General features: G+C 42.8%; 1 protein-coding gene across 1 annotated transcript; it reads left to right on the top strand.

Annotated features, from left to right (window-relative positions):
* Nucleotides 1–2,552: 2,552 nt before the first annotated feature.
* On the top strand, nt 2,553–23,707 carry LOC308113940 (voltage-dependent L-type calcium channel subunit alpha-1D-like). The gene is given in 47 exon segments (XM_080470512.1): nt 2,553–2,669; nt 2,816–2,920; nt 5,114–5,253; nt 5,335–5,480; nt 5,637–5,797; nt 5,800–5,815; nt 5,980–6,176; nt 6,259–6,362; nt 6,510–6,652; nt 6,746–6,814; nt 6,888–6,951; nt 7,047–7,073; nt 7,465–7,625; nt 7,714–7,939; nt 8,021–8,228; nt 8,860–8,980; nt 9,139–9,211; nt 9,599–9,662; nt 9,903–9,960; nt 10,048–10,144; nt 10,238–10,367; nt 11,133–11,192; nt 11,291–11,397; nt 11,792–11,879; nt 12,019–12,126; nt 12,403–12,455; nt 12,572–12,718; nt 13,099–13,300; nt 13,436–13,594; nt 13,692–13,802; nt 13,875–13,958; nt 14,211–14,231; nt 15,223–15,357; nt 15,441–15,506; nt 15,602–15,693; nt 16,550–16,709; nt 18,137–18,264; nt 18,385–18,481; nt 18,571–18,673; nt 18,795–18,896; nt 19,050–19,174; nt 20,143–20,489; nt 20,588–20,764; nt 20,841–21,241; nt 21,396–21,508; nt 21,611–21,943; nt 22,940–23,707. Coding segments are annotated over 47 exon segments (6,138 nt in total). The 5' UTR covers nt 2,553–2,567; the 3' UTR covers nt 23,147–23,707.
* The last annotated feature ends 877 nt before the right edge of the window (nt 23,708–24,584 follow it).

The following is a 24,584-nucleotide window of genomic DNA, read 5'->3' as shown; positions in this document are numbered from 1 at the left end:
TTTAGGAAGCTTTAGGAAATACCACACACCAGTTTTCTGAGACAGATCACGGGTTGTTTTGTGAGTTGTTATGTACAATTACTCATTTGAAAGATGAGAAATAAATTGTGAACTGAAAAATTTTGATATACATATATATATATACATTTTCATGAAACGTTGCTTTTGCTGTTTGTATTTACAGTAGACTTCCGCCCCCTACTGCCTCCTCTGTGGTACTGCACCATGTCAGCGACTGTCCAAGGTTCTGAAACCAGACTTCTTTTTTTTAAATATATATAAATTCATACTTCTCTTATTCATCCTGTCACCACTCCCTCTGAACATTCATCTCCTCTAAAAACTCGAACATGGTGACACAACCCCCCCACACCGTCGCCTGGTTCCTCCACCTCCACCCTGGACAGATTTCCACTGTCATCCTTTTAAACGGCTCAGCTGCTTTAATCCCGCCGGCTGACCACCGCGGACATGAACACGCATTTGTGGTGCATTCTACTCGCACCGGTAAAGAAATTATAAGCAAATCAGAAATAAAGCGTTGAGGAAATGACTCGAAACCGGATTTAAGTGGATTTTCTGTGTGGAGGAAGGTGGAGGAAAAGGGAGCGCAAGATGACCCACAGCCGCTCAGCCGCTCCGGCGTCCTGCAGGTGGATGTGACATGACAGCCTGCACAGGCTCCGGGTCTTTTTTTATTTTTTCATATCATTTCTCTCTTTTTTTAATTACATTCCTGGGAAGAGCTGTCTGTTAAGGAGCTTTGTTCATAACTGTGATCCGTCACGCGTCGCAGATCCACCAGAGGAGTTGATGTTTTCTTCAGAGGTTTGGCGGTGCTAGACAGCAGGAATGGACGGGCCAAAGAAAGGTAAAGTCTCTCAGCTCCTTCATGCACAATGTAAAAATATGCATGGGATACATTCAAAATGGAATTATGTATAACTAATTTAAATTCAAAGTCAGTTCAGTAGAAATCCTATAAATAATATAGGCATCCTATTTATTAAATATATGCGATAATTTCATGGACACATGTAACATCATAGACATTATCTAAAGTTTAATACTTATCTGCTCACACTGTTACAGCCTTTGTCTATGGATGATATAATACATGTGCCCACAGGCTAATTCTCAGTCAACAGGTGTCCATGGGCCGACTTGGGGATAGTGCAGGGCTAAGTGCCACGCTGCTCCCAACAAAGAAGTAGGTCACATCTGGTCTTATAATATGAGGCCTTCAGGACAGAATACCTGTCGATCTACTGAAGACTGGACAATCCCTCCCCCAATATGTTGGATAATAAAATGAGGACACATACAGAAGATGGTATAGGACAGAACTGGAGGACAATCGCCTAAACGAGAGAGCTATCTGTGGCTGCTACCTCATTTAAAACACAACTCGAATCACTCAGGGAGGTGGAAGTAAAACAAATTCCAATACCCACATTAATGTAATCATCCTTTATGAGTATCTTTTATTTATTTTTTGCCAAGTTCATTCAAATTCAGTAACAATTAACAACAGGGAATCTGATATAAATCTTAAGTGCTGCTGAGTGCAGCCTCAATTTTAACAGGAAAAACAAAAAGTAATTTTGAAATACTTTTTTAATTTTTTTTTTTATTATAGCAAACGAAAGGTACCAGATTAAAATGAGACATAAATACAGAGGTCATTAAGCACAATGCATATTATTGCAGGAACCTGAGAAACTACTTGAATCTTGAAGGAAACAAGTAACCCACCGACGAAAAACTAAATTTAAGGCAGTAAAAATGTAAAATAAAATTAAAAGAATAAATGAATAAATAACTATTTAATAAAATTGAATGAAAATTCAGCTAAAATAAAATAGAAAAAAAAAAGTATCCTAATAAATATATATAATTAGATGAATAATAGAAAAGTAGAAAAAAATAATAAAAGTAGAAAAAACTAGATTGAAATGAAGAACAGATAGCAGAGAAGAGGGGGGATTAGTAAGAGGACAGGGAGTTCAATGAAGCAAAATAAGACAAAACAAGCTGCCATATTCAAAAAAATCTGTCATTACTGCCTCTGAAACAATGTGTGATCTTTTCTAATTTTCAGAAGGACAAAAAAAAGTACTTTTCACTCACGTAGTTGAAAAATGTGATTTGAACACATCAGGCAAATTGAATGAAATCCTTGTGATTCATAATTAAATCAAATCTGGTTCGATGGTAACCAAAGTAATTTACCAGTTTTTGAGGATCCTCGTACTGACTGTTGAATTAAATCTTGGTTGTGACAGGAAAGGTGTGAAAACTTCACAGTGCAAGCTGCAGCGAGCTTTTACTCAAGCGTATTTATTTTATAACAAAGTACAATTTGTTCAAGTTAGAACACCTCCAATACTCTTTCTACTTCGGAACTCACGTGATCAAATGATTTAAGACGTATATATTTCAGTTGGTTTGATCATTCTTCTCCCCCCCCCCCAACAGATGCCCCCCCTGGGGGCGATGCGGGCAAATCAGACACCCTCGGGTCAACTGGCTCGGCCAGAAAAAGAGGAGGGGGGGCCAAGAAGGCGATGCAGGCCAACAAGTCTGCCCTCAGGGCCCCCCGAGCTCTTTGCTGCCTCACCCTGAGCAACCCCATCCGCATGGCAGCCCTGGCCCTGGTGGAGTGGAAATATCCTTTCAGCCTCTCAGGCAGTTTTTGAAACGTGTGTGAATCAAACTGTGTTTTGGACGCGGGTGCCTGTCAATGCTGTTGTGTGTGTTTTACTGGTGAGACGCACTCACGAGATCTGTCACAGCCTTAACTGAAGTGTTCAAGCCCTTCGATATTTTCATCCTGCTCGCCATCTTTGCCAACTGCGTGGCCATGGGCGTCACCAAGCCGTACCCAGACGACGATTCAAACGCTACCAATCACCAACTGGTGGGTTTTCTGTCGGCATCCAATTCAGTTGATTGACCCAATTTGTTTCTTTGTGATTTTTGAGAATTAGAAAACGTTACTTGGCATGCCCGGCTTCATTTCACAGAATCACAGAGTCTCTAGAAACGTATGAACACAGTAAAACAAACTTTAGATAAAGATATTTCATTATAATTCAAAGTACTTCACAATAGACTAATAGAAACACTTAAGAAAAAGCTGCATGTGTTTATTTGCAAACACATCTACTGCATCATCCATCCATCCATCCATCCATCCATCCATCCATCCATCCATCCAAATAGCACAGGTTGGTGAGTGTTAACCTAAAAAAGACATATAACAAAAGGTAATAGTTTGAAAAACCCCAAACAAAACGGAGAATGACAGTACCATGTTACGTACAGACTTCAAACAGAATGCCTGTTGTTGTCAGAGCTGTAAAGAGGAGCTCCGTCTTTAAAAAAATGAAACAGAATGAACACTAAATTAAAACGTCTTGCCCGTTTCCGTCAGTTCATTTTCAGTCTCAGGTCATCTGTCATCTTTTTTTGATTAAAGTGTAGAAAATCAACATTGTGACATGGAGGAAAATCAACATTAGCTGTAGGAAGGACGGACAGTCAGGAGGTATTTTTTCATCGGGGGGAGCAGGTAGAAGGTGGGAGGCTTTCTGCTGGGTGATGATGGCATTAGAGGGGAAAAGTTGACCTCAAGCTCGTTGACCCTGTCAGAGATCATCACTGACTTAAACACCCACCATCTGCCTCGCCTCCCTCCTTCTTTGTCTCCTTCTTATTGTTGCTGCTTTTCTAATGTTTCTCTTAACAAATCACAAACTAATCGGGCGCCATGTTTAAAGCAAGTCATGAGGTTGAATCCAGATCAACATGGTAGTACGAGGGCTCATTGAGAACATCACAGACACGCCAATGACACGAGGTTGCAGTGCTTTTTAAAACGAGTTCCTGAATAGCTTATAGAACATTCATTCAAAAAGAAACTGGGAAATTGAACATTTCTACCCCGGGGTGTTTAAGGATAATTCAAGACATTCTAGAAATGTCACACATTCAAGGTCTCTGCCGTATTATAGAACTCTCTCACATTCTAGAACTCTCTCACATTCTAGAACTCTTACACATTCGAGAACTCTTTCACATTCTAGAACTCTTACACATTCTAGAACTCTTACACATTCGAGAACTCTTTCACATTCTAGAACTCTTACACATTTGAGAACTCTTTCACATTCTAGAACTCTCTCAAATTCAGGAACTCTTTCACATTCTAGAACTCTTACACATTCGAGAACTCTCTCACATTCTAGAACTCTCTCACATTTGAGAACTCTTTCACATTCTAGAACTCTTACACATTCTAGAACTCTCTCACATTCTAGAACTCTGACACATTCTAGAACTCACACAGATCCTTGAGCTCACACAGATTATAGAACTATAGAACCACCACTATCTTCATGTTCTGTGTGACTGCCGTTACACATGAATGAACTTGAAAAATAAGAAGAATGAATGTGTGAGTTACCAAACATTTGAACTTGTCTGCTGAGGGGTTGAATCGTCTGTGGAAAGTGGAACTAGAGCGAGTGTTAGTTCAGGCGAGAACTAAAACAGTAGTGGACGGCACAGTCTTTCAGCAGGATGAATGTCAGTAGATCTCTTTATTGGATTTCAGACAGGAGCTAAGCTGTCAGTTTAAAATATTGTTCCTCCCAGAGACGAAACATAAATTGAAACTCTGAATTTGGTGTAAGGTTGTGGTCAATCATGTTGATTTCATGAGCACCGGTCGTCTTCCATTAAACCACATCTTTTCTGGATCACCGTGTCAGTCTGAGGTAAAGTCCAAGTGACAGTGATAGTGATTAGGAGCATTAAGCTGAAGGTTACAGAAAAGGGATCTGGTGACAGTCTTAAGTGTGTGTTCGGCAGTGGGTTAACAGGTTAGAAAGCTAGACGCTCCTCATGAGGGCATGGCCGCCACACTTTATCACCGAAGCAAGAAAAAGTCCTTTTCTACAAATGACGCAAGAAATAATTGTTTCTAAATGTCAACATTATATCCGAACAGTTTCTTGACATTTTCTTTGGTGTTCTATAGTCCGAGTAAAAAATGTTTTATTATGCCTAAACCATCCCTACATTACCTTTGTTTTGTTTTTGTTCCCAGGAACAAGTCGAGTACGTCTTTCTTGTCATCTTCACCATTGAGACCTTCACTAAAATCCTTGCCTACGGCTTAGTCATGCACCCCAGCGCCTACATTCGGAGTGGATGGAACTTGCTGGATTTCGTAATCGTCATCGTCGGGTATTTTAATCCTTCATGCAGCCATGACTTCGATCTTTGATTTTCCTACAAGAACTGAAGGGAAACTTCTCCTCTGTGCAGGTTGTTCAGTGTGATAGCAGAGGGCATGACGGACCACAAGCCTGGGGAGGCCCACCACGCTGCAGGGAAACCTGGAGGCCTGGATGTCAAAGCTCTGAGGGCCTTCAGGGTGTTACGACCACTTCGACTCGTATCTGGAGTGCCAAGTTCGTGCCACATTTATTTTATTTTACTTTTATTTGAGTATGAGAGTGTGATCGTCTGCCTGTTTGTGCTCACCCGATGATGGTCTGGTCAAGTGCTCAGAGTCCGTCGTCAGTTATTTTTATTCATCCTTTTGAGCAGTTTGTTTGTCTTTTCAGGTTTACAGATTGTGTTGAACTCCATCATGAAGGCCATGGTCCCCCTGCTCCACATCGGCATGCTGGTCATGTTCGTCATCATCATCTACGCCATCATCGGCTTGGAGCTTTTTATCGGCAGGATGCACAAGACATGCTACGCTCTGAGCACAGGTCTCTGCTTTTCATGATTTTCCGGGGTAGCGGTCAGCTGGCTTGCCTGATATCGGCAGCTTAGTGTCCGGCCAGTGCCTCTCTGCGTGGAGTTTGCATGTTCCTCCTGTGCCGGTGTGAGTTTTCCAAAGTTTTCGTGGATTAAAGGAAAATGGGTCAATTCAACTCCCGTGTGTGTGTCCTGCTCCAGGCCTCATGGTGGAGGATGATCCGTCGCCGTGTGCGTTCGCGGGGAGCGGGCGCTTCTGCATGGTCAATGGGAGCGAGTGCAGAGGCAAGTGGGAAGGTCCCAACGGCGGGATCACAAACTTTGACAACATCTTCTTTGCCATGTTGACAGTCTTCCAGTGCATCACCATGGAAGGTTGGACCGATGTGCTCTACTGGGTACGTCCACATCTCCCCGAGTCTTTGTGTATTTTTACCAATCACCAATACTCACGTATCTGTTCTCTCTGTCTCTGCACAGATGAACGATGCCATTGGTTTTGAGATTCCATGGGTTTATTTTGTTTCCTTGGTCATCTTTGGATCATTTTTCATCATTAATCTTGTATTGGGTGTGTTGAGCGGGTGGGTGGACCTTTTACTGCAAACTCTTAACGTCTTTGTTTTCACTGTGTGATAAGAAAAACAAAAAATAACATTTCAAACTGAGCCTGTCATGTGTTACGCTTTCTGAGGTTTTTTTTAAACTTGTGCATGTATTTCTGCATGCAGAGAGTTCTCCAAGGAAAGAGAAAAGGCTGTGGCTCGTGGCGAGCTTCAGAAGGCCCAGGAGAGCAAACAGATGGAGGAGGACATGATCGGCTACATGGACTGGCTCATCGAGGCCGAGGACGTGGATGAAGAAGGGAACAAACGTTGGTGAAATGCAAAACCTCTACAGACATTCCGAACCCTTCATTCCATCCCATTTCATTCACTCACAATCTGTCTGCGTGTGTCGTTCAAAGGTGCTGCCATTGCGAAGAAGAAGATGATGAAGAAGTTCGGCTGGTACAAACACAGCGAGGACGGAGGAGGTACGATCACGGTCTGATGACAGGTTGTTCCTTTTGACTTGACGCTTTCTAACGGCCGCCACTGCGTTCACAGAGTCGGACTCTGATGATGACATAGCGTACCTCGACGATGACAACGGCTGCTGTGCTTCTCTCATGTAAATGTCCCCGTTGTTCATCTGACACTAAACAGAGGGAGTTCGATATTGAAACTGTGACAATGACAATTTATCTCTTTTTATTTCTCATTCAGGGCAAAGATGATGGCCAACAGCTTCTGGTAAGAACAAAAGTTACCAGCTCTCAACAATGGCATTAGAATAGAATACAAATTAATATAATGAATGAAAGAAATGTTTTAGCAGCTTTAGCACAGCAAGAATACGCCAAACAAGAATCAGAATGTGTATGGAAGATTATATAAAAGAATCTATATGTTGTGTGACAGTGTGTTGGTTGGGGGTTCGGTTATTACATTATAATGTTCTTGTGGACTTAAAGAGGACTAGTATTTAAGCCAAGCAACACTAACTTCCTAGTTTTCACGTCCTGTGATTAAACGTAATTTCAACAACTCCAAAACAAATCCAATCCATTTAAAAAAATATATAAATATTTTGATTTGATTTTAATACTTAACTATAATGTAACTCTGTTTGCTCTCTCTTCAGTGACCAGTTGTGCCAGCTGAACCACACTTTCAGGAAGAATTGCCGTGTTGCGGTCAAGACCACTAATTTCTACTGGTTGGTGCTTCTGCTGGTCTTCCTCAACACGGTGGCCAGCGCCTCCGAACACTACGGACAACCCAAATGGTTAACGGAGATGCAAGGTGAATAACTCTGCAAAGATCTTCTTCTCCTTTTCCCGGCGGTTTGTTGAAGGAAAATGTCAATAATAGGAGTTTTTTTGTCCCCCAGAGCGAGCCAATAAGATCCTGCTGATGCTGTTCACTCTGGAGATGCTGATGAAGATGTACGCCTTCGGACTGCAGATCTACTTCATGGCGCTGTTTAACCGCTTCGATTGCTTCGTGGTGTGCGGTGGCATCCTCGAGACTTTGCTGGTGGAGATGGAATTCATCCCGCCTATCGGCATCGCTGTGCTGCGCTGCATCCGACTGCTCAGGATATTCAAGATGACTCGGTAACCGGCGGATCCGCCGCACGGGGAGCAGAGATAAGGATTGAAATGTGACGCGTGTCCCCGCTTTGTCTTCATCTCCAGACACTGGGCTGCGCTGTCCGACCTGGTCAACTCACTGCTGAACTCCATGAAAGCCATCTGCTCCCTGCTGCTCCTGCTCTTCCTCTTCCTCATCATCTTCGCCCTGCTGGGTATGCAGCTGTTCGGGGGCAAATTCAACTTTGACGAGACTCAGATGAAGAGAAGCACATTCGACTCATTTCCTCAGGCGCTGCTCACCTGTTTCCAGGTAAGCATCAGATTACTTGAATATATCTCTACTTCCCTAATCACCTTGGGGGTGTGACTCGCCCGCTCTCTCTTTTGTTTCTCATATACATCTCTCACTCTCTTTCTATTTGTCTTTCTCTGATTTGACAAACAACACAACCGGTTAAACAAAAGGTGAAATGGAAATGATAAGCACATGATAATTAATATAATAGAAACTGTAAAATGATCAGTTACTGTGAGTCAGAATTTGGTGTAACTCTTTATCAATTATGAGACTTTTGTAGAACACAGCTACATAAAACGTTGGATAATGAAAAAGAAATATTGTGGACATTTTTTTTTTTTAAATGACATGAACACAAAGTGAACAACTGACAAAAAAACCAACCTAAACAAGTTATAAAAAATATGACATATAAAACACATGTATCTGGGCGTTAATGTGCATGGTCCATACATCTTGTGATTCTTTTTCATTTGGGGAGAAGCAAGTTGTAATAGTGATAATACATCAAGAATACAGGTATAATAACATATGAAAGAAAAGAAGATCATTAGTGTGATAAATATGAATCAATAAAGCTGAAGTGGAGATGTAAGGATGATTAATCCTCCTCTGATTGCTCTTGAATGATGTTTTCTTTCAGATCCTGACGGGGGAGGACTGGAACGCCGTGATGTACGACGGCATCATGGCGTACGGAGGACCCATCTTCCCCAACATGGTGGTGTGCCTTTACTTCGTCATCCTCTTTGTGTGTGGTAACTGTATCCTTTCTCAGCGAACGGTGGGAACTGTCTTCGGGTATTTTCATTTTAAAATGCATTACAGTGTGAGCGGTAATAGTAGTATTAGTCGTATTACTATTAGTCTGAGTGTTTTATTCCAAAAGGAAAACAATGAGGCTCCTTCATTCTGTGACCAGACATCCTGCTCAATGTCTTCTTGGCTATCGCTGTGGACAACTTGGCAGGAGGCGGCGGAAAGACTAAAGTCGAGTGAGTCCGATATAGAAAAGGAGATTCAGAGCAGCGCTTGAAAACGCTTTTACTAATTCTGTAAATGCTCGACGTTTTAATATCACACCAGTGATCTGCTACTGGGGCTTTATGCCTGAAAGGACATTTCTAATTCTTCATTAAATTGCTATGTGGGAGATAAAACAAGCGTTAACACTACAGGATGGCAGAATATGAGACATGAGACACAAAAAGAATCAAGAACACAATAAAAATGACTCAAAAATCAAAAAGTGTTGATTTGTGGTAAAGATACTGGAAAAACACCTTCTGCTTTGTTTGTCTTCTTCTCCGAAGATCTGTCAAGTTAACAAATAATCTTTTATTCTAATACAAAGAGTCATGTACTCGTGTTTGTTCATTCAGAGAGAAAAAGGAGGAGGAAGAGGAGTGGGATGAAGATGACGAGAAAGAAGATGAAGATGCAGGGGTAAAGGATTTGTGTGTGTGTGTGTGTGTGTGTGTGTGTGTGTGTGTGTGTGTGTGTGTGTGTGTGTGTGTGTGTGTGTGTGTGTGTGTGTGTGTGTGTGTGTGTGTGTGTGTGTGTGTGTGTGTGTGTGTTTACCTGCATTATATTCCACATTTAAATATAGCGACATGAGTTATGAATAGTGATTTTTTGTTTGTTTGTTTGTTTGTTTGTTTGTTTGTTTGTTTGTTTTGAGTGCAGAACGAAGAGGACGACTGGCAGGAGAACGAGGAGCTGAGAGCCATCGAGGGTCTGGAGGGTGAGTAAACAAAACATCCCGTACAGCAGGGGAGCTATTAGCTCTGCCCATTTAGAGGGATTAAGAATATATATTCTATGTTTGTAGGAGTTGCTCCATTGAAGCCGGATTTCTCCGGACCCAAGGAAAAGATCGTGCCGATACCTGACGGGAGCTCGTTCTTCATCCTCGGGAAGAAAAACTGGTGATTTGAGTCGATTCTCACCCAAAACGATAAGAGACGTGGCTTTCTGTAACGACAGATGCACTGCATGTGATCTCCTTGCCCCTTTTTCAGCTTGCGAGTCGCCTGCCACAACCTCATCCATCACCCCTACTTCACCAACTTCATCCTCATCTTCATCATCCTCAGCAGCATTTCACTCGCTGCTGAGGATCCCATCAAGTCTCACTCCTTCAGGAACATCGTAAGACAAATCCTCATCTACATTTTGTCTCGTGATCGCGCTTTCACATTCACTTCATTTCCATAGAGCAACAGTGTGTGATCTTTATAGAGCAGTTTGTGTGCTCACCCCCCCCCCCCCCCCCCCCCCCCCCCCAAAAAAGGGTGTGGAGCCACAAAACATTCAACCTTCATAGAGAGCATAACACAGCAGATACGCTTATTTTACCAGATTTCCCAAAAGTGTAGTTTAGGATACATTTGTTAAAATGATTCCGATACAATAAAGACCCACTAAAATTATATTACTGTATTTATTTATTTGTTTATTTGTTTGTTTGTTTGTTTTGTTCAATTGTTCAACTGCAGATAAACTTATTTTAGTAGATTTACCAAAGGTGTACTTTATATTACATTTCTTAAAATCATTCCAATACAATAAAGAACCACAAAAATCATATTACTGTATATTATGTCACCAATTTGTCATTTGTCAAAATAGGCATTTAGTTGTTTGTGTGGTTTTAGCTATTTCAGCTATTTAGTTTCTAATTTATATCCACACATTAAACATTGAAGTTAACCAGCATCATTGGCAATGAAAGTCCAAGCTGGATTTCATGTCAGTTTTCGTACCAGTGGCCTGTGACAAGGAGCTACAAGGAGCTCCTGCAGAGCTGAGAATTTAATACCGCTGTCAGAGAGTCGACATATACTTTCGTCATTGTTCGTCTTCGTCGCAGTGTCTTTGTGAACCTAAAGCTGATTTTCATCCTGAAACTTTCAGGTGCTCGGGTACGCGGATTACGTGTTCACTTCAGTTTTCACCGTGGAGATCGTACTGAAGGTAAAATCTGATGAAAGTCAAAGATGTTTATTGAGAAAACTCCCTGTGAAAAACTGGTTTCTCACGTTGGTTCTTCACTCTTCTCGCTCACACTTCAGATGACGGTCTATGGAGCTTTCCTGCACCCCGGCTCCTTCTGCAGAAACGCCTTCAACCTCCTCGACCTGCTGGTGGTCGGCGTGTCGCTCACGTCTTTCTTCCTGCAGTGAGTAGATGTCCGTGTTACACAAACCGGTGTCCTCCGACGGGAAAATCAATACAAGTCACTGTTGCAGAGTCCTGTGAAAGCAGTGACGTGTAGAGATTTAAAATTCTGTTAAAGCTTTTATGACTCCTGCTCTCCCTTCCGAGGTCGGAGCTGCCTTATTTTTTGTAATACTTATAACGCATAAAGAGGCACAAGCTTCAGGCATTACATTGTCAGGCTGTACAAAACATCACGCAGTCGATGTTTTACAAGTACAACGTGACTTCCAATGAGCCACAGACACGAATGTCATTAATGTCCGTTGCAATGATGCAGCTTTGCAGAAGCATCCAACTGCTGGTGTCTATTTTATGCTGTTTGCCTTCTGAACCCTTCGCATTGCCACCTGCAGCTCGAGTGCGATCTCTGTGGTGAAGATCCTGCGAGTCCTGCGGGTGCTCAGGCCTCTTCGAGCCATCAACAGAGCGAAGGGACTGAAGGTGAGCGGCGATCCTGCATCCGCTTCCTCCTCCACCTCAGCTTTCACTTCATCGTTTGCCACGATCTGTTTGCTGCAAGCACTGTACTGGTTTGTTTCCCTGTCGAGACTCGTCGCTTTTGTCGTTTGCGTGTTGACAGAACGTGGTGCAGTGCGTGTTTGTGGCCATTCGCACCATCGGAAACATCTTGATCGTCACGACTCTGCTTCAGTTCATGTTCGCTTGTATCGGAGTGCAGCTTTTCAAGGTGTGCCTTCGCGGTAGTCAGCTTCATTTTCACTTTCACAGTCCATGTTGGCAACATATATGTGTGTACACACGATCCAAACAGCGACAACAGATCTCTTGTGTTTTACTGTTTGTGAACATTTAAAAAGCGTCATTCATAAATGTCAGGTGTGTGTTTGTAAAATGTCGCTGTTTTTCACTGTCATTTAAGTGCTCTCGCTTCTTTGTTTGCCCGGGTTGCTTTCAGCTGCAGAGTGTTTTCAATGACATTTCTCCTCCTGCTTCACCCTAACAGGGCCGATTCTACAGCTGCACTGATGAAGCCAAACACACACCAGTCGAGTGCAGGTCAGTGTCCTTTATTTATACAGTATAAAACAATCCAGATTCTTTTTAAGTGGGGACTGTGCATTCCGTTTCAGTATTCATCATAGAAATAAAGTCGTGTTTGTGTCTCATTTTAGGGGGACCTTTGTGGTCTACAAAGACGGGGACATGAACCACCCCATGGTTAGAGAGCGGATCTGGGAAAACAGCGATTTCAACTTTGACAACGTGCTGATGGGAATGTTGGCTTTATTCACCGTATCAACGTTCGAAGGCTGGCCACAGTGAGTATTAAAGTTACACTGTTAGTGCAGATGATGAGGCTGGCAATTTAATCGCCCTTATGAGCATGAACATCTGACTGATGTGTTAAACATAATCTAAATATGAAGTGCAGGAGAGTAAACTTTTGGCTGAGTGATTTAGATCAAGTCAAAATTATGAACTGTTCGACTTGAGAGCAACAGAAACGTGTCCCTCTAAAGCCTTCAGATCTCTTTATTTTTAAAGAAGGTACATTATGAAACAAGATATTAGCCTGAGCTCATTTCCATCTTCAGTCAAATGTTGGTTTGTCGGTCTTTTGTTTATAGAATAACGTAGAAAGTCAGCAGCCCAGTTGGAGCTCAATGATATTTAATTCATTTACTGTGTTGATTTAAAGGCTCCTGTACAAAGCCGTGGACGCCAACGCCATCAACCGAGGGCCTATCTACAACTACCGAGTGGAGATCTCCATCTTCTTCATCATCTACATCATCATCATTGCGTTCTTCATGATGAACATCTTTGTGGGTTTTGTCATCATCACGTTTCGGGAGCAAGGAGAAGCCGAGTTCAAGAACTGTGAACTCAACAAAAATCAAGTTAGTGATTTCACAGAACCCCCCCATACCCCCCCACCCCCCACCCCCCACCCCCACCCAAAAAAATCACAATGTGAAGGTCTGATCATCACGTGGCTGTTGCTTCGTGTTTGTCTTGTTCTTTTCTCTTCGCAGCGTCAGTGTGTGTATTACGCACTGAAAGCTCAGCCCATAAAGATTTACATTCCTAAAAACCCGTCGCAGCTCAAGTTCTGGAGAATCATCAACTCCAGCCAGTTTGAGTACGTCATGTTTGTGCTGATCCTGGGAAACACTCTCACCCTGGCTATTCAGGTACAGGTTTTAGCCTCGCCGCTCGGGAAGCAGCTTTCGGTCTAATTTCCATGGAGTTAAAATGAGGTGTTGTGGTTTGTGTTTCATCATCTTTCAGCATTACGAACAGTCCAAACTCTTCACCTCCGTCATGGACATCCTCAACATGATCTTCACCGTGGTCTTCACCATCGAGATGATCATCAAGCTACTGGCCCTGCGGGCTCATGTGAGAGTTTCACCTTCGAGTATCAGTTTTCAGTGTTGAACTCCCCTGTTGACTCTTGTTTCATCGGTGCAGCACTACTTCATCGATCCCTGGAATTCGTTCGACGCCCTGATTGTCGTGGGGAGCGTGTTGGACATTGCCGTGTCCGAGTTCAGTGTAAGTTCCTTCTAAACTTTGGTACAACTGACAGCAAATATAATACTAACTGTATGTATAGTAGCAACAGCAAATATAGTACAAACTGTATGTATAGTATCCTAGTTTTGTAAGAAAAATCTGAGCTTTGCTTTTTTTATCACATCAAATAAATCTTATACTAGTTTAGTATAACTCATTTTAATATGACTTGTGGTTGATGTGTTTTCTTCTCTTTTTTTTTTAATGTGACGTCGCTGCCTGGATGATCAGGGAGGAGGCGGCCATGGCGAGGTGAGGGGTTTTATCCAATGTCACATTACTCACCTTATAAAATATATATTTTAAGAAATGTTATACATTTCTTAAATTCTTTTAATGAAGTTCCAAAGGAATATAAATAGATTTATAAGAGATTTCAAAAGTGGCTGTTGTTGATTATCTCATATTAAATTGTCATACATTTCACACTGAAGGAGCTCTAAACCTTTTATAAAACATTGCAGTAAATGAACCAGACTGTTTACCAGTGCAGTCATTCTGTGATATCAGTAAACACCAGGCTCTGAGAAAGGTCCTCATGTTAGAATAAATTTAGTAGAGGGAATCTTTTAATGTGTGCCCGATTTTCTCCAACTTAGTAAAGTCAAGTGTGTCTTTAATCCGAGTCGAGAGGGCGGGAGGTGATTTCCACCTCGGCAGAATTAAGTCGTCAAACTCGTCATGCGATGAAAGCCACTAAATCTGCCTGATGTCTGGTGTGAGAGAAAGAATGGGAGGCAGGATCTGGTCCAGCAAAATTAAATGCATGTCTTTGGATTTTGTGAGGAAACCAGGAGAAAACACATCCGGACTCAAACCGTGGCGGGATTGATAACCACTACACCATCGATCCAGTCAGACGCGTTTGACCAATAAGTGTGTAATGAAAGTAGTTTGAGTAAAACATGTGAACATGGATGGCAGGAGCTTGATCACAGGTGTTATTAACATCATTATGAATCTTGAATTTACATCGTGTGAGAGCCGATAAGCAACGGATTCCCCTTTAAGATCTGTTCCACCACTTATTGGACGATTGTCGGTATAAAGAACCAGAGTGCAGTGAGAACGTAACTTTATATAAACGTAAGAGCGTGCACTTTATGAACGTGATAGGAGATAGGCATTGTCTTTGTGTTATTTTCCATTTTTCAAATCATCTAACTCTGATTCAGATCTCTATTAGGAATTTGTTTGTTTTAAAAATGTGTTTATTTATGTATTAACTCATCGTTCTCTCCAGGGTGGCGGGAAAGGAGAGAGCGGGAAGGTGTCCATCACGTTCTTCCGCTTGTTCCGAGTGTTGAGGCTGGTTAAACTGCTCAGCAAGGGAGAAGGCATCCGAACTCTCCTCTGGACTTTTGTCAAGTCTTTGCAGGTCAGTGCCGCCACAAATCAAATCAACTTCTTCTTACACATTTGTGATTTTAACTTTTTTACGACTGTACTTTATCTTCTCAGGCTTTGCCATACGTCGGCCTCCTCATCGCCATGATCTTCTTCATCTATGCTGTGATCGGCATGCAGGTGAGTCTCTGTTACAAAGGTTGCTCTTGAGTGAAGAAGCAGAAAACAATAAAAACTGAACATGTTTCTTTTCCATCATGTGATTTGGTTTTTAGTCGTTTGGGAAGGTGGCGGTTGACGACGACACACACATCAACAGAAACTGCAACTTCCAGACTTTCTTCATGGCTGTTCTGGTACTTTTTAGGTGAGATCTTTTTTTTCCATTCGGAGACACATTTCATCTTTAAAAAGATGTTTGTATTCATGATGCTTTAAACTAGAGCAGGCGAGTCAACCTCATTTTACTTCAGACTACATACAGCACAATTTGATCACAAGTCGGCCAGACCAGTAAATAATAGCATTATAATATAGAAATAACTAAAACTCTATATTTATGTCTTTGTTTGAGTGCAAAAGTATTACTATGTCGCATAAAAAAGTTCACAATTTTTAGGTTTTGATTTAACTATTCACATCAAAGTATTAAAACATTTGGCCACATGAAGCTGGAACTCAAAAATATAACAGGCTACTTTATATTATAATCAGAATAACGTGTCAAATTCAAGAAATTATCATTTCTACTCCGTGACCTGAACTGACTGGCCAACATGATATAAACTAAAGTGGAAAGATGAGTTATAGCCCGCCACGCCCCTGGTGGTCATATGCATGCATTGCAGTTAATGTCAGAATTTCTCCCAGGAGGAAAATCTCGTGTTGTGAGCCGGATGCACCAGAAGAAGCTTTTTGTTATCAGTTACAAACATTCCACAACAACTAAAACATGAATTTCTCGTCAATCTTTTTTAGTGATATTTATTGGACTTTGATGTCAACCTCGAATCTCCAGTGCAATCTTTTCATATTTCAGTTGAATTTCATAAAAGAATAATTTTTCACTCCCGTTGAAATGCACTTTAATTCGCTGACGTCCTCGTGAGGAAAGTAGAAGCGCATCCGGCTCGACAGGGACGTAGACGCACACGTTGCATCAGCCCCTAATGGGATGAGAGGAGGATAAATGAAAATACTGCCGGGTCCATTCCTTCTTGTAGGTGTGCCACAGGAGAGCAGTGGCAGGAGATCATGTTGGCAGCTCTTCCTGGCAGACGCTGTGACCCAGAAGCTGACATTGAGCCTGGTGAAGAGTTCACCTGCGGCAGCAACCTGTCCTACATTTACTTCATCAGCTTCTTCATGCTCTGCGCTTACCTGGTGAGTGACGCCACGGAGGATTTATGGGCTGCTTCCTAACTCACTCCAGATACGCCGCCTCTCGACTCCAAATCAAATGCAGCTATTATTAACCCAAAGTTGTGTTTTAAAGGCTCTCAGGTCCGGTGGAATCAAACTGGGATGAAAGTAGAGAGGGATGATGTTGCAGCTTACACTATCTTCTCTCATTCCCAAGCTGAAGTCACAGAGCTGGATTTCATTAATCCACAAGGGAGACCCAAGTCAAAATAAACACATTAATAAGGATGCAAATACTTTGGTCGCCATTCTCTGTCCTTGGCGCTATTTTAAGGGTTTAAATGGGTCAAATGAAGGCTATAACACTGGAGAACGTGGTGGAGTTTCACACTGTGCTGCTGCTGCTTCAGGACTGCAGGTGGAGTCATACAAAGTGGAAAATATCACAAAATACTCTGTAGTATCCACAGCTTCAGATTACAGGTTTGAAATGACCTACGCTGCTTTAACAAAATGTCTACGCTCAAGTAGACTATTTCAGAATATTGTCATGGAGGCCAAAAATACAACCTCCCATAAAATTTACAAACGCCTGTGCGGCACATGTGTGAGGTGATCACTGTGTTTTAAACACAATACAAAAGAAACACAGCTCAAATAATTAAGTAATATATATAAAAAATATACTACTAGATCTGTTGACATTATAAAACAAATTATATTTTATTCTACTATGTGTGTAGCTATAAATGTTAATAAATAAAATAAATAAATATATAATATATAAATATAGGTGTTATTTGTGTATGTATGCTCTAAATGGACGAATATCTGAATGCATAAAAGCATCTCAATACACACTAAGACTTATAGGCATATGTGTTGAGAATTTGAGTATATTCAACCATGAAAGTCCATTTATAAAGTACACAGGAAGCATGTAGACATAAAACTCTATTTATTCTTGTGGTCAGAGCAGTTGTGTCTTCTCTGCTCCTTGAGGATTGATTTACAGCGTCTCTTCATGTGTGTCTTCACTTCCTTCTTTGGCTTCTCCTCTTTTGGGCGGCCGACATGTTAGAGCCTGTGTGTGGTCTTCGACCTTTAGCTGAGAGCCGCCGAGACCTCCCACCCCCCACCCCACCCCACCCCCACAACCCTCCCCACCCCCGCCTAACGGTCAGCTAAAATAGGATAGGACCCCTGTGTCCTGCTAAATTTAATATATTCTCAGAATTGCAAATCCTCATGAACGACTAATGGTGTAACTACGTATTTAGAAGCATAATCGCTATTTCTGAAAGACTCGTGTCAGTTTTCGACAGGATTTGGAAGCAAATGTCGACACAATGATAAAAACTTACCGTCTGACTTCTGATTCTTGCTGAGTTTTACCGGTGAAGCAATAACAACAGATGTTTTAAATTTAAACATTAAAACTTCTACAGATTATCAACTTGTTCATCGCCGTCATCATGGACAACTTTGAGTATCTGACGCGAGACTGGACCGTGCTGGGTACCCATCACCTGGATGAGTTCAAGAGAGTTTGGTCTGACTACGATCCGGAGGCCACGTAAGACTCTTTTCTTTTTTTTTCCTTCTTTCATCCTCTTTATCCCCAGCTGGTGTTTCCAGCACTTGTTGTTGCCATGGCTTTGTGCAGCAGTCTGATCCGTTCTCTGTCCTCTCACAGGGGTCGAATAAAGCACATCGACGTCGTCACGATGCTGCGCAGGATTCAGCCGCCTCTCGGTTTCGGAAAACTTTGCCCTCATCGCGTTGCTTGCAAAGTAAACGCAGATTTAAAGCTGCAGCCTTTGATGAAAGACACGTGAGTAACAAAGAACACCTTAATAAAACTCCCTTCTTGTCCTCCCAGCGACTTGTTGCCATGAACGTCCCGCTGCACACCGATGGCACTGTCACCTTCAGCGCGACCCTGTTTGCCCTCGTTCGGACTTCTCTGAAGATCAAGACCGAAGGTGAGACCCTTAACGTAAACATAAACAACATGCAACTGGTTTCTACTTGCGTGTGATCGGCTCATTCAAGATGTAAGGGTGCAGGTTTCTTTGAAGTACATGTTCTTCGTGCTCTGCCCAGGCCCCATCGACCAGCAGAACGAGGAGCTGAAAGTGATTATCAAGAAGCTCTGGAAACGCACGAAGCCTAAACTCATCGACGAAGTCATTCCTCCCCCTAGAGGTACATCACAAAACTGCAAACCCTGATGGGAGGAAGTAAAGCAAACCTGCATCGCTTGCTTTCAAAAAAACACTTCATGTTCCTGAAACTTTGAGCATCTATTCCGCGTCTTTATCAGCTGTCAGTCTCCTCACCAACGTCTCTCTTTCTCAGGGGACGAAGTGACCTGCGGTAAGTTTTACGCCAGCTTCTTGATTCAGGACTACTTCAAGAAGTTTCGCAAGAGAAAAGAGAGGGAGAGGAAATCCAAGAAGAAGGACAAGGCAGCTTCTCTGCAGGTAATGCCTCAAAAGACACATTTCACTAACTTGAGTTATCTTGATCATTCCTGCAAATGTGCAGTCAAAAGGAAAACCCAGAAAAATGATACAAAACAAACAAGATTTGACAAATTTCAAAAGTCAGTTTCTTTAATAAGAAATAGTTTGCAAAACCATCCATATTCAACACTGCTTAATCAAATTCATGGTCTCGGGTGGCTGGAGACGATCCCAGCTGGCTCTGGGTGAAGGCAGGGTACAAACTCTACAACTCACAGGTGATATAATATCATTTTTATACAAAACAGTCGAGTATCAACCTCTTCAAATCATACCTGCTCCCTTCCTTTTATCCAAATAAACTAAAACTTTTTTCATCTAAAATTGTTGCACCAAAACTAAAAAGTATTTACCTTAAAGAGCGTTCAATGACAAAAGCATCTCATACACACTGGTTTTACAGATATTTAACAACATTCGACTGTCGTCATTTTACACCATAAGACACCAAGCAAAGAAACAAAAACTCAAATGTTGAATGAAAGATGAAGAACTGAATGTTTTTAGTCACTTTGCAGATATGTAAATCTACTACAACCACAGATATTATACTAACATTTACTGTGCCAGCAGAGGTAAAGTGACACTAGGCTGGAGCAGCTGGCCTGTTTTATCTGCAGTCTCATATGTGTAAGTTCGCTTTTATGCGGCGAATTGCAATTTGATTTTATGGGCAGCTTCTCAAAAAAAGAAATTTCTCAAGGCTCCATCATCTACAAACCAAAACTAAGTAACGAACTGACTGCAGTTAAATGAAACAATACATATGATCTAACTTTTATCTGTTTTGGACATACATGAAAATAACCCAGTAACACTGAGGTCCAATAATCCAGAACTATACCGGTTGTTGTGTCGTCTGGACACAGAGAATAAAGATTTCTCAGGGTAAACGTGAATGTCGTTTTGTTTTTGTGTGACCTCAGCAAGGGCTGCGGTCACTGCAAGACCTGGCGCCAGAGATGCGCCTGGCGATGGCATGCGACCTGGAAGACGAGGAGGCCACAGAAGGGGAGATGGCCGGCGATGAGATTTTCGACAGCGAGGCTGGAACCTCGGCGACCAACACGCCCGCCAGCACGCCGATGCCGCCAATAGACACGCTGGTGGAGCAGACAGCGGTGATCATTGAGCCCGAGCCCAAAATCACCAACGGCGACGTGGTCACCAGGCAGGTGACGGGGCTGCAGGAGCACCAGAGGCCAGGGTCGGAGCTGGCAGGCGTCAGCATCGTGACCGAGCAGCCGCTGAGGGCCGAACCTCTGCCCGTCAGGTACAGTGGAAACTGCGCTGGCAGGTTCAACGCTGCGATCTGTCAAATTCACGAGGCGTTTCTTGACCTTCTTGTCCTGTCTTGTTCTAAACAATCAGACCGAACTCTGTGAGCGAGCTGCCTCCTCCTCCTCCTCCGCCTCCTCCTCCTCCTCCTCCAGAGATATCAGTCACCGAGTTTCTGCCTCAGGAATCGGTCACCGAGGCGCCGGCAGGAGAGGCTGTGCAGACTTGTGGCGTTGACGTAGACGCTGCGAGTATCGCGTCAGTGGAAGGGTAAGAGAGAAGCTCCATCGCCGGGTGAAAACAAAGACGGACCGATCACAATCACAGTATCTCTCTGGTCTTGTAGGTACGCGTATCCAGAGGCCGTCTCTCCCGTTCCAACTGAAATGGGCTACAACAGCCAGAGTCTGGAAAGAGCGAGCAGCATCGGAGAAATCCCCTACGACAACGCCGTCGGCTTCACCAGCAGCGGTTACAGTGACGCCAACATGAATGGAGGGAGCGCCGCGGTGAGTCCCACTCCCTACGCCACCGACGGAAACAACGACAACGGGTACACCGGCTACGTCGAGAACGGCAGTGTCATCAGCGCCGGCGGCAACGGAGGCACGCTGAACGGCTGCAATGACAACGGCAGCAGCATCGGCGGGTACAACGGGAACGGGTACAACGGGAACGGCTACAACGGAAGTGAGAGCAACGGAGCGCAGTTTGTCAGGAGACGGCTGCTTCCAGCAATACCACGAGGCGAGACACTCCTTATCTCTATTTTCTCCCATGATGTAGGATATTATTTGATCCAATGCAGATTAAGGATAATCGAAGTTGAACTGCATCTGATAATGTGCAGTGAAAGGTTTGAAGTACCTGTTCAGTGAATCTCACCTGCTTATCGTTTCAGGTCATAAGCCGGCCTTTAACTTCCAGTGTCTGAGGCCACAGAGCAGCGTAGATGACCTGCCCGTCCCGGGAACCTACCAGGGGAACACGTCGCCAACGCGATCTCGTCTACAGGTGACGCACTGGATCTAAGAAAAATGAAATCTTGACGTCGTCATGCCGACTCTTTCTCTTCTCACTTCACGGGTCGTCTCTTTTTTCGCTCTCCTCCGTCAGATCCAGCACAGTCTGGACTCGCGGCCCAGCAGCGTGTCCTCCATGTCCTCCGCCTCCTGGGCAAACACGGCAGCAGCTGGCAACACTCCTCTTCCAGGGATAATTGGCCCCTCGGGGCGCCGGGGCAAGCTCATCTACTCTCCCATGATCCTGGTGGACGAAGCCAGCGGTACCAGTCAGCCGCTGTGGAACGACGGCTCTGCCAGCCTCCCGGCGGGACGGCGCCCCGGCTGGTACCCCGGCCAGTCCAGGACCTTCACCAGCGTGAGGATGCCGCCGTCCGTCAACCAGGGCTACGTGGAGAAAGGCAGCGCGGACGGTTTGGTCGAATCGGTGAGTAAATTCATGGAGGATGAGATCTTTGTGCATTAAAAACCTTAAAAAAAAATTTTTTTTTTAAATGTTTTCCCACTTCTAGAAGTTAACAAAACTAAGATGATCTTTGATTTTTTTTTTTTTATGAATTCTAAATAGCCTGTATAAATCATAGGAATACTAATAATGACAATTACAAGAAAAAACAATGGTTCATACAGGTGACAACTTTAGTTTTTACCAGAACGGGAGTTTTCCCAGTGCAAGAGGATGAGCATTACTCTTCCTGTGCTTATTAGATATTACACTGGTTCTGCACTGAAGCTTATTTTACTGCTCATTTCACCCTGCATTAATTTATTTATTTTTTAGTCATACTTTCTCAAAGACTAAAAAGAGAAACTCTTATTGTGAAAAGGCATCCCTCTGGCCCCCGGTAATTTCTGCTGTGGCGCCCAGTCCTGGACGAGGAAGTTAGAATTCTGCTGAAGTTTGTCTCCTCTCCTGAAAGATCTGGTGGCTTGAGGTTGGCACCCTTAGCTGTTTCTTGAAGTGCGCCTTTGTGGAGTGAGACATCAGATGTGCAACCTGCCGGATGTCACAACCTCATGTGTTTGTCTCTTGGTTCTGGTGTTTTCATGCACCTTGCATCCTGATGTCTCAGGGCCGTCCGTGCACAGCCTGGAGGTTTTCCCTTTTGAATCGATGCTGGATCGATCCTCTGCTCAGAGCCCGTTCCTATGCAGCTATTATAAATGACAGTATATCACAACTAAAACAATGAAAATGGAAACAATTGGCAAAACTTTGGATGCATTGATTTTTTTTTTTTTTTAATGCTGGTGGCAACTTATAGAGTCTGACAGTCTGAGAGACACTATCAGAATAATCTCTCTGCAGTACTTTCTCATTCTTTTAAATGCACTTTAAGTCTATCGCTTATCTCTGTACTTTAAAAAAATGTAATAAAATTTAACAGAAGAAATGAAGCTCAATCAATTTCTTTCCTTCCAGATTTTGATCTCCGAGGGCCTCGGGATGTACGCCAGGGACCCCAAGTTTGTGAACTTTGCCAAGCGTGAGATTGCAGACGCCTGTCACATGAGCCTGGATGAGATGGAGAGCGCGGCGACAGACCTGATCACACGTGGAGCCAGTCAGTCCATGTCTCGCTTCGAGGCCGAGCTGGCCGACGAAATGAACTGCGTGATTTCTTACTGAGATCGGTGACACGGCTCACATTAAGAGTGAAGCTGCGATGTTAATTTTGTAAAGAACAAAAATGTGAATGCCAAAACACACGCACATTGATTTTTAGGAGCGGGTGTCAGCATGTGGGAGGACTCGGCAGGTTTTCCTCCTGCGAACAGATGAATACTTCCATTAGTGTTTCACTGAGGAGTTCTGCTGAAAATGACTGCAAACTGTGGCTCTTAGTATCACTATGACATGCGATCAATTTTACTTTATTTTTTTTGCATTATCTGATTTTGTACTGTACTTTATAACTAATGTCACTTTATATGCGTGTGTGTTGAGTTGCGATCGTGGCAAATACATTGTAAAATATGAAAGATTTAATCTTGTAGCTCCAAAAATATATTCATAATTTGTCATAATTTGATTATTCTGAAATCCAGTTTGTGAGTGACCAACATCAGACTTTTAGAGAAATATTTGAACATACTGAATGACCTCTAAAAGAAAAATTATGTTTTTAACTTACCGTGAATGTGGTTGGTTGTCTATTCGAGGTGCACAAATAAACCACCCTGTCTGCTCAAATGTATGCTGTATTTATTAGTTGCCATTAATGTGCAGTAACCGCGGTATCACTCCCAGATGCACGTCAGATCAAAGGTTATTTCTCTCAAGCGGATGCTGAGGATCACCGTGAAACACAGTGAATTATGTAATCAGGCCCATTAAAGGACCAGCAGATGGTCAACATCTGGGTTTCACTTCCCCCTTCGAAGAAAAGAAGCCTGCAGAACAGCGAGCTCTGTGTGTCTGCTGTGAGTGTCGTAGAGTGCTGTTGATGTTGCTGTGCCATGCTGTGAGCATACTTTACATTCCTTTAAAAATTCCAGGTGAAGATATTCTTCTGCACATGAATTATGTTGTGAAAAATGCCTTAAAAAAAAAAAAAGTTAAATACAACAGAATTTAGGAGTAGTTAATTTTGTGCACGTGACTTTTGCTACAGTTCTGCCATGACAGGATTCTAAGTTGTAAAGCCAGGGTTTTGCTTCCCTGAGCGCAAGTTCACAGGCTCAATAATAATAATAATAATAATAGTAATAATAATAATGCACTGCCAGTGCTTCGACTCTAAAAACTGGTTCTGAAATGGCTCAAGCAACAAAAGTAAGAAAATAATTTCTAACTTTATTTATCTAATTGATTGCCCTGAGGCCCGGTCCACACAAGCCAAAATGTTCTTTTTTCTCCCTGTTTCCCGTCCACAGCATCGGTGCAGGAAATATCTGCATCCACATTACGCCATGAAAACAGCTCAAAACAATGTAGTACATATGCCAGACCTATGGGTGGTGCTGTAATGCTGCTACAGAAATACACCAAAAATGGAGGGCACAGAGCAAATCTGACATCTCACCTTCTTAAACCAAATAGCATCACTAGCTTCTGCAGTACAATC

The sequence above is a fragment of the Lipophrys pholis genome (genome assembly GCF_963383615.2).
Source record: "Lipophrys pholis genome assembly, chromosome: 8".
NCBI classification, from domain to species: Eukaryota; Metazoa; Chordata; class Actinopteri; order Blenniiformes; family Blenniidae; genus Lipophrys; species Lipophrys pholis.
Note: the sequence above shows the minus strand (reverse complement) of the source record. Positions and strands in the feature narration are given on the sequence as shown.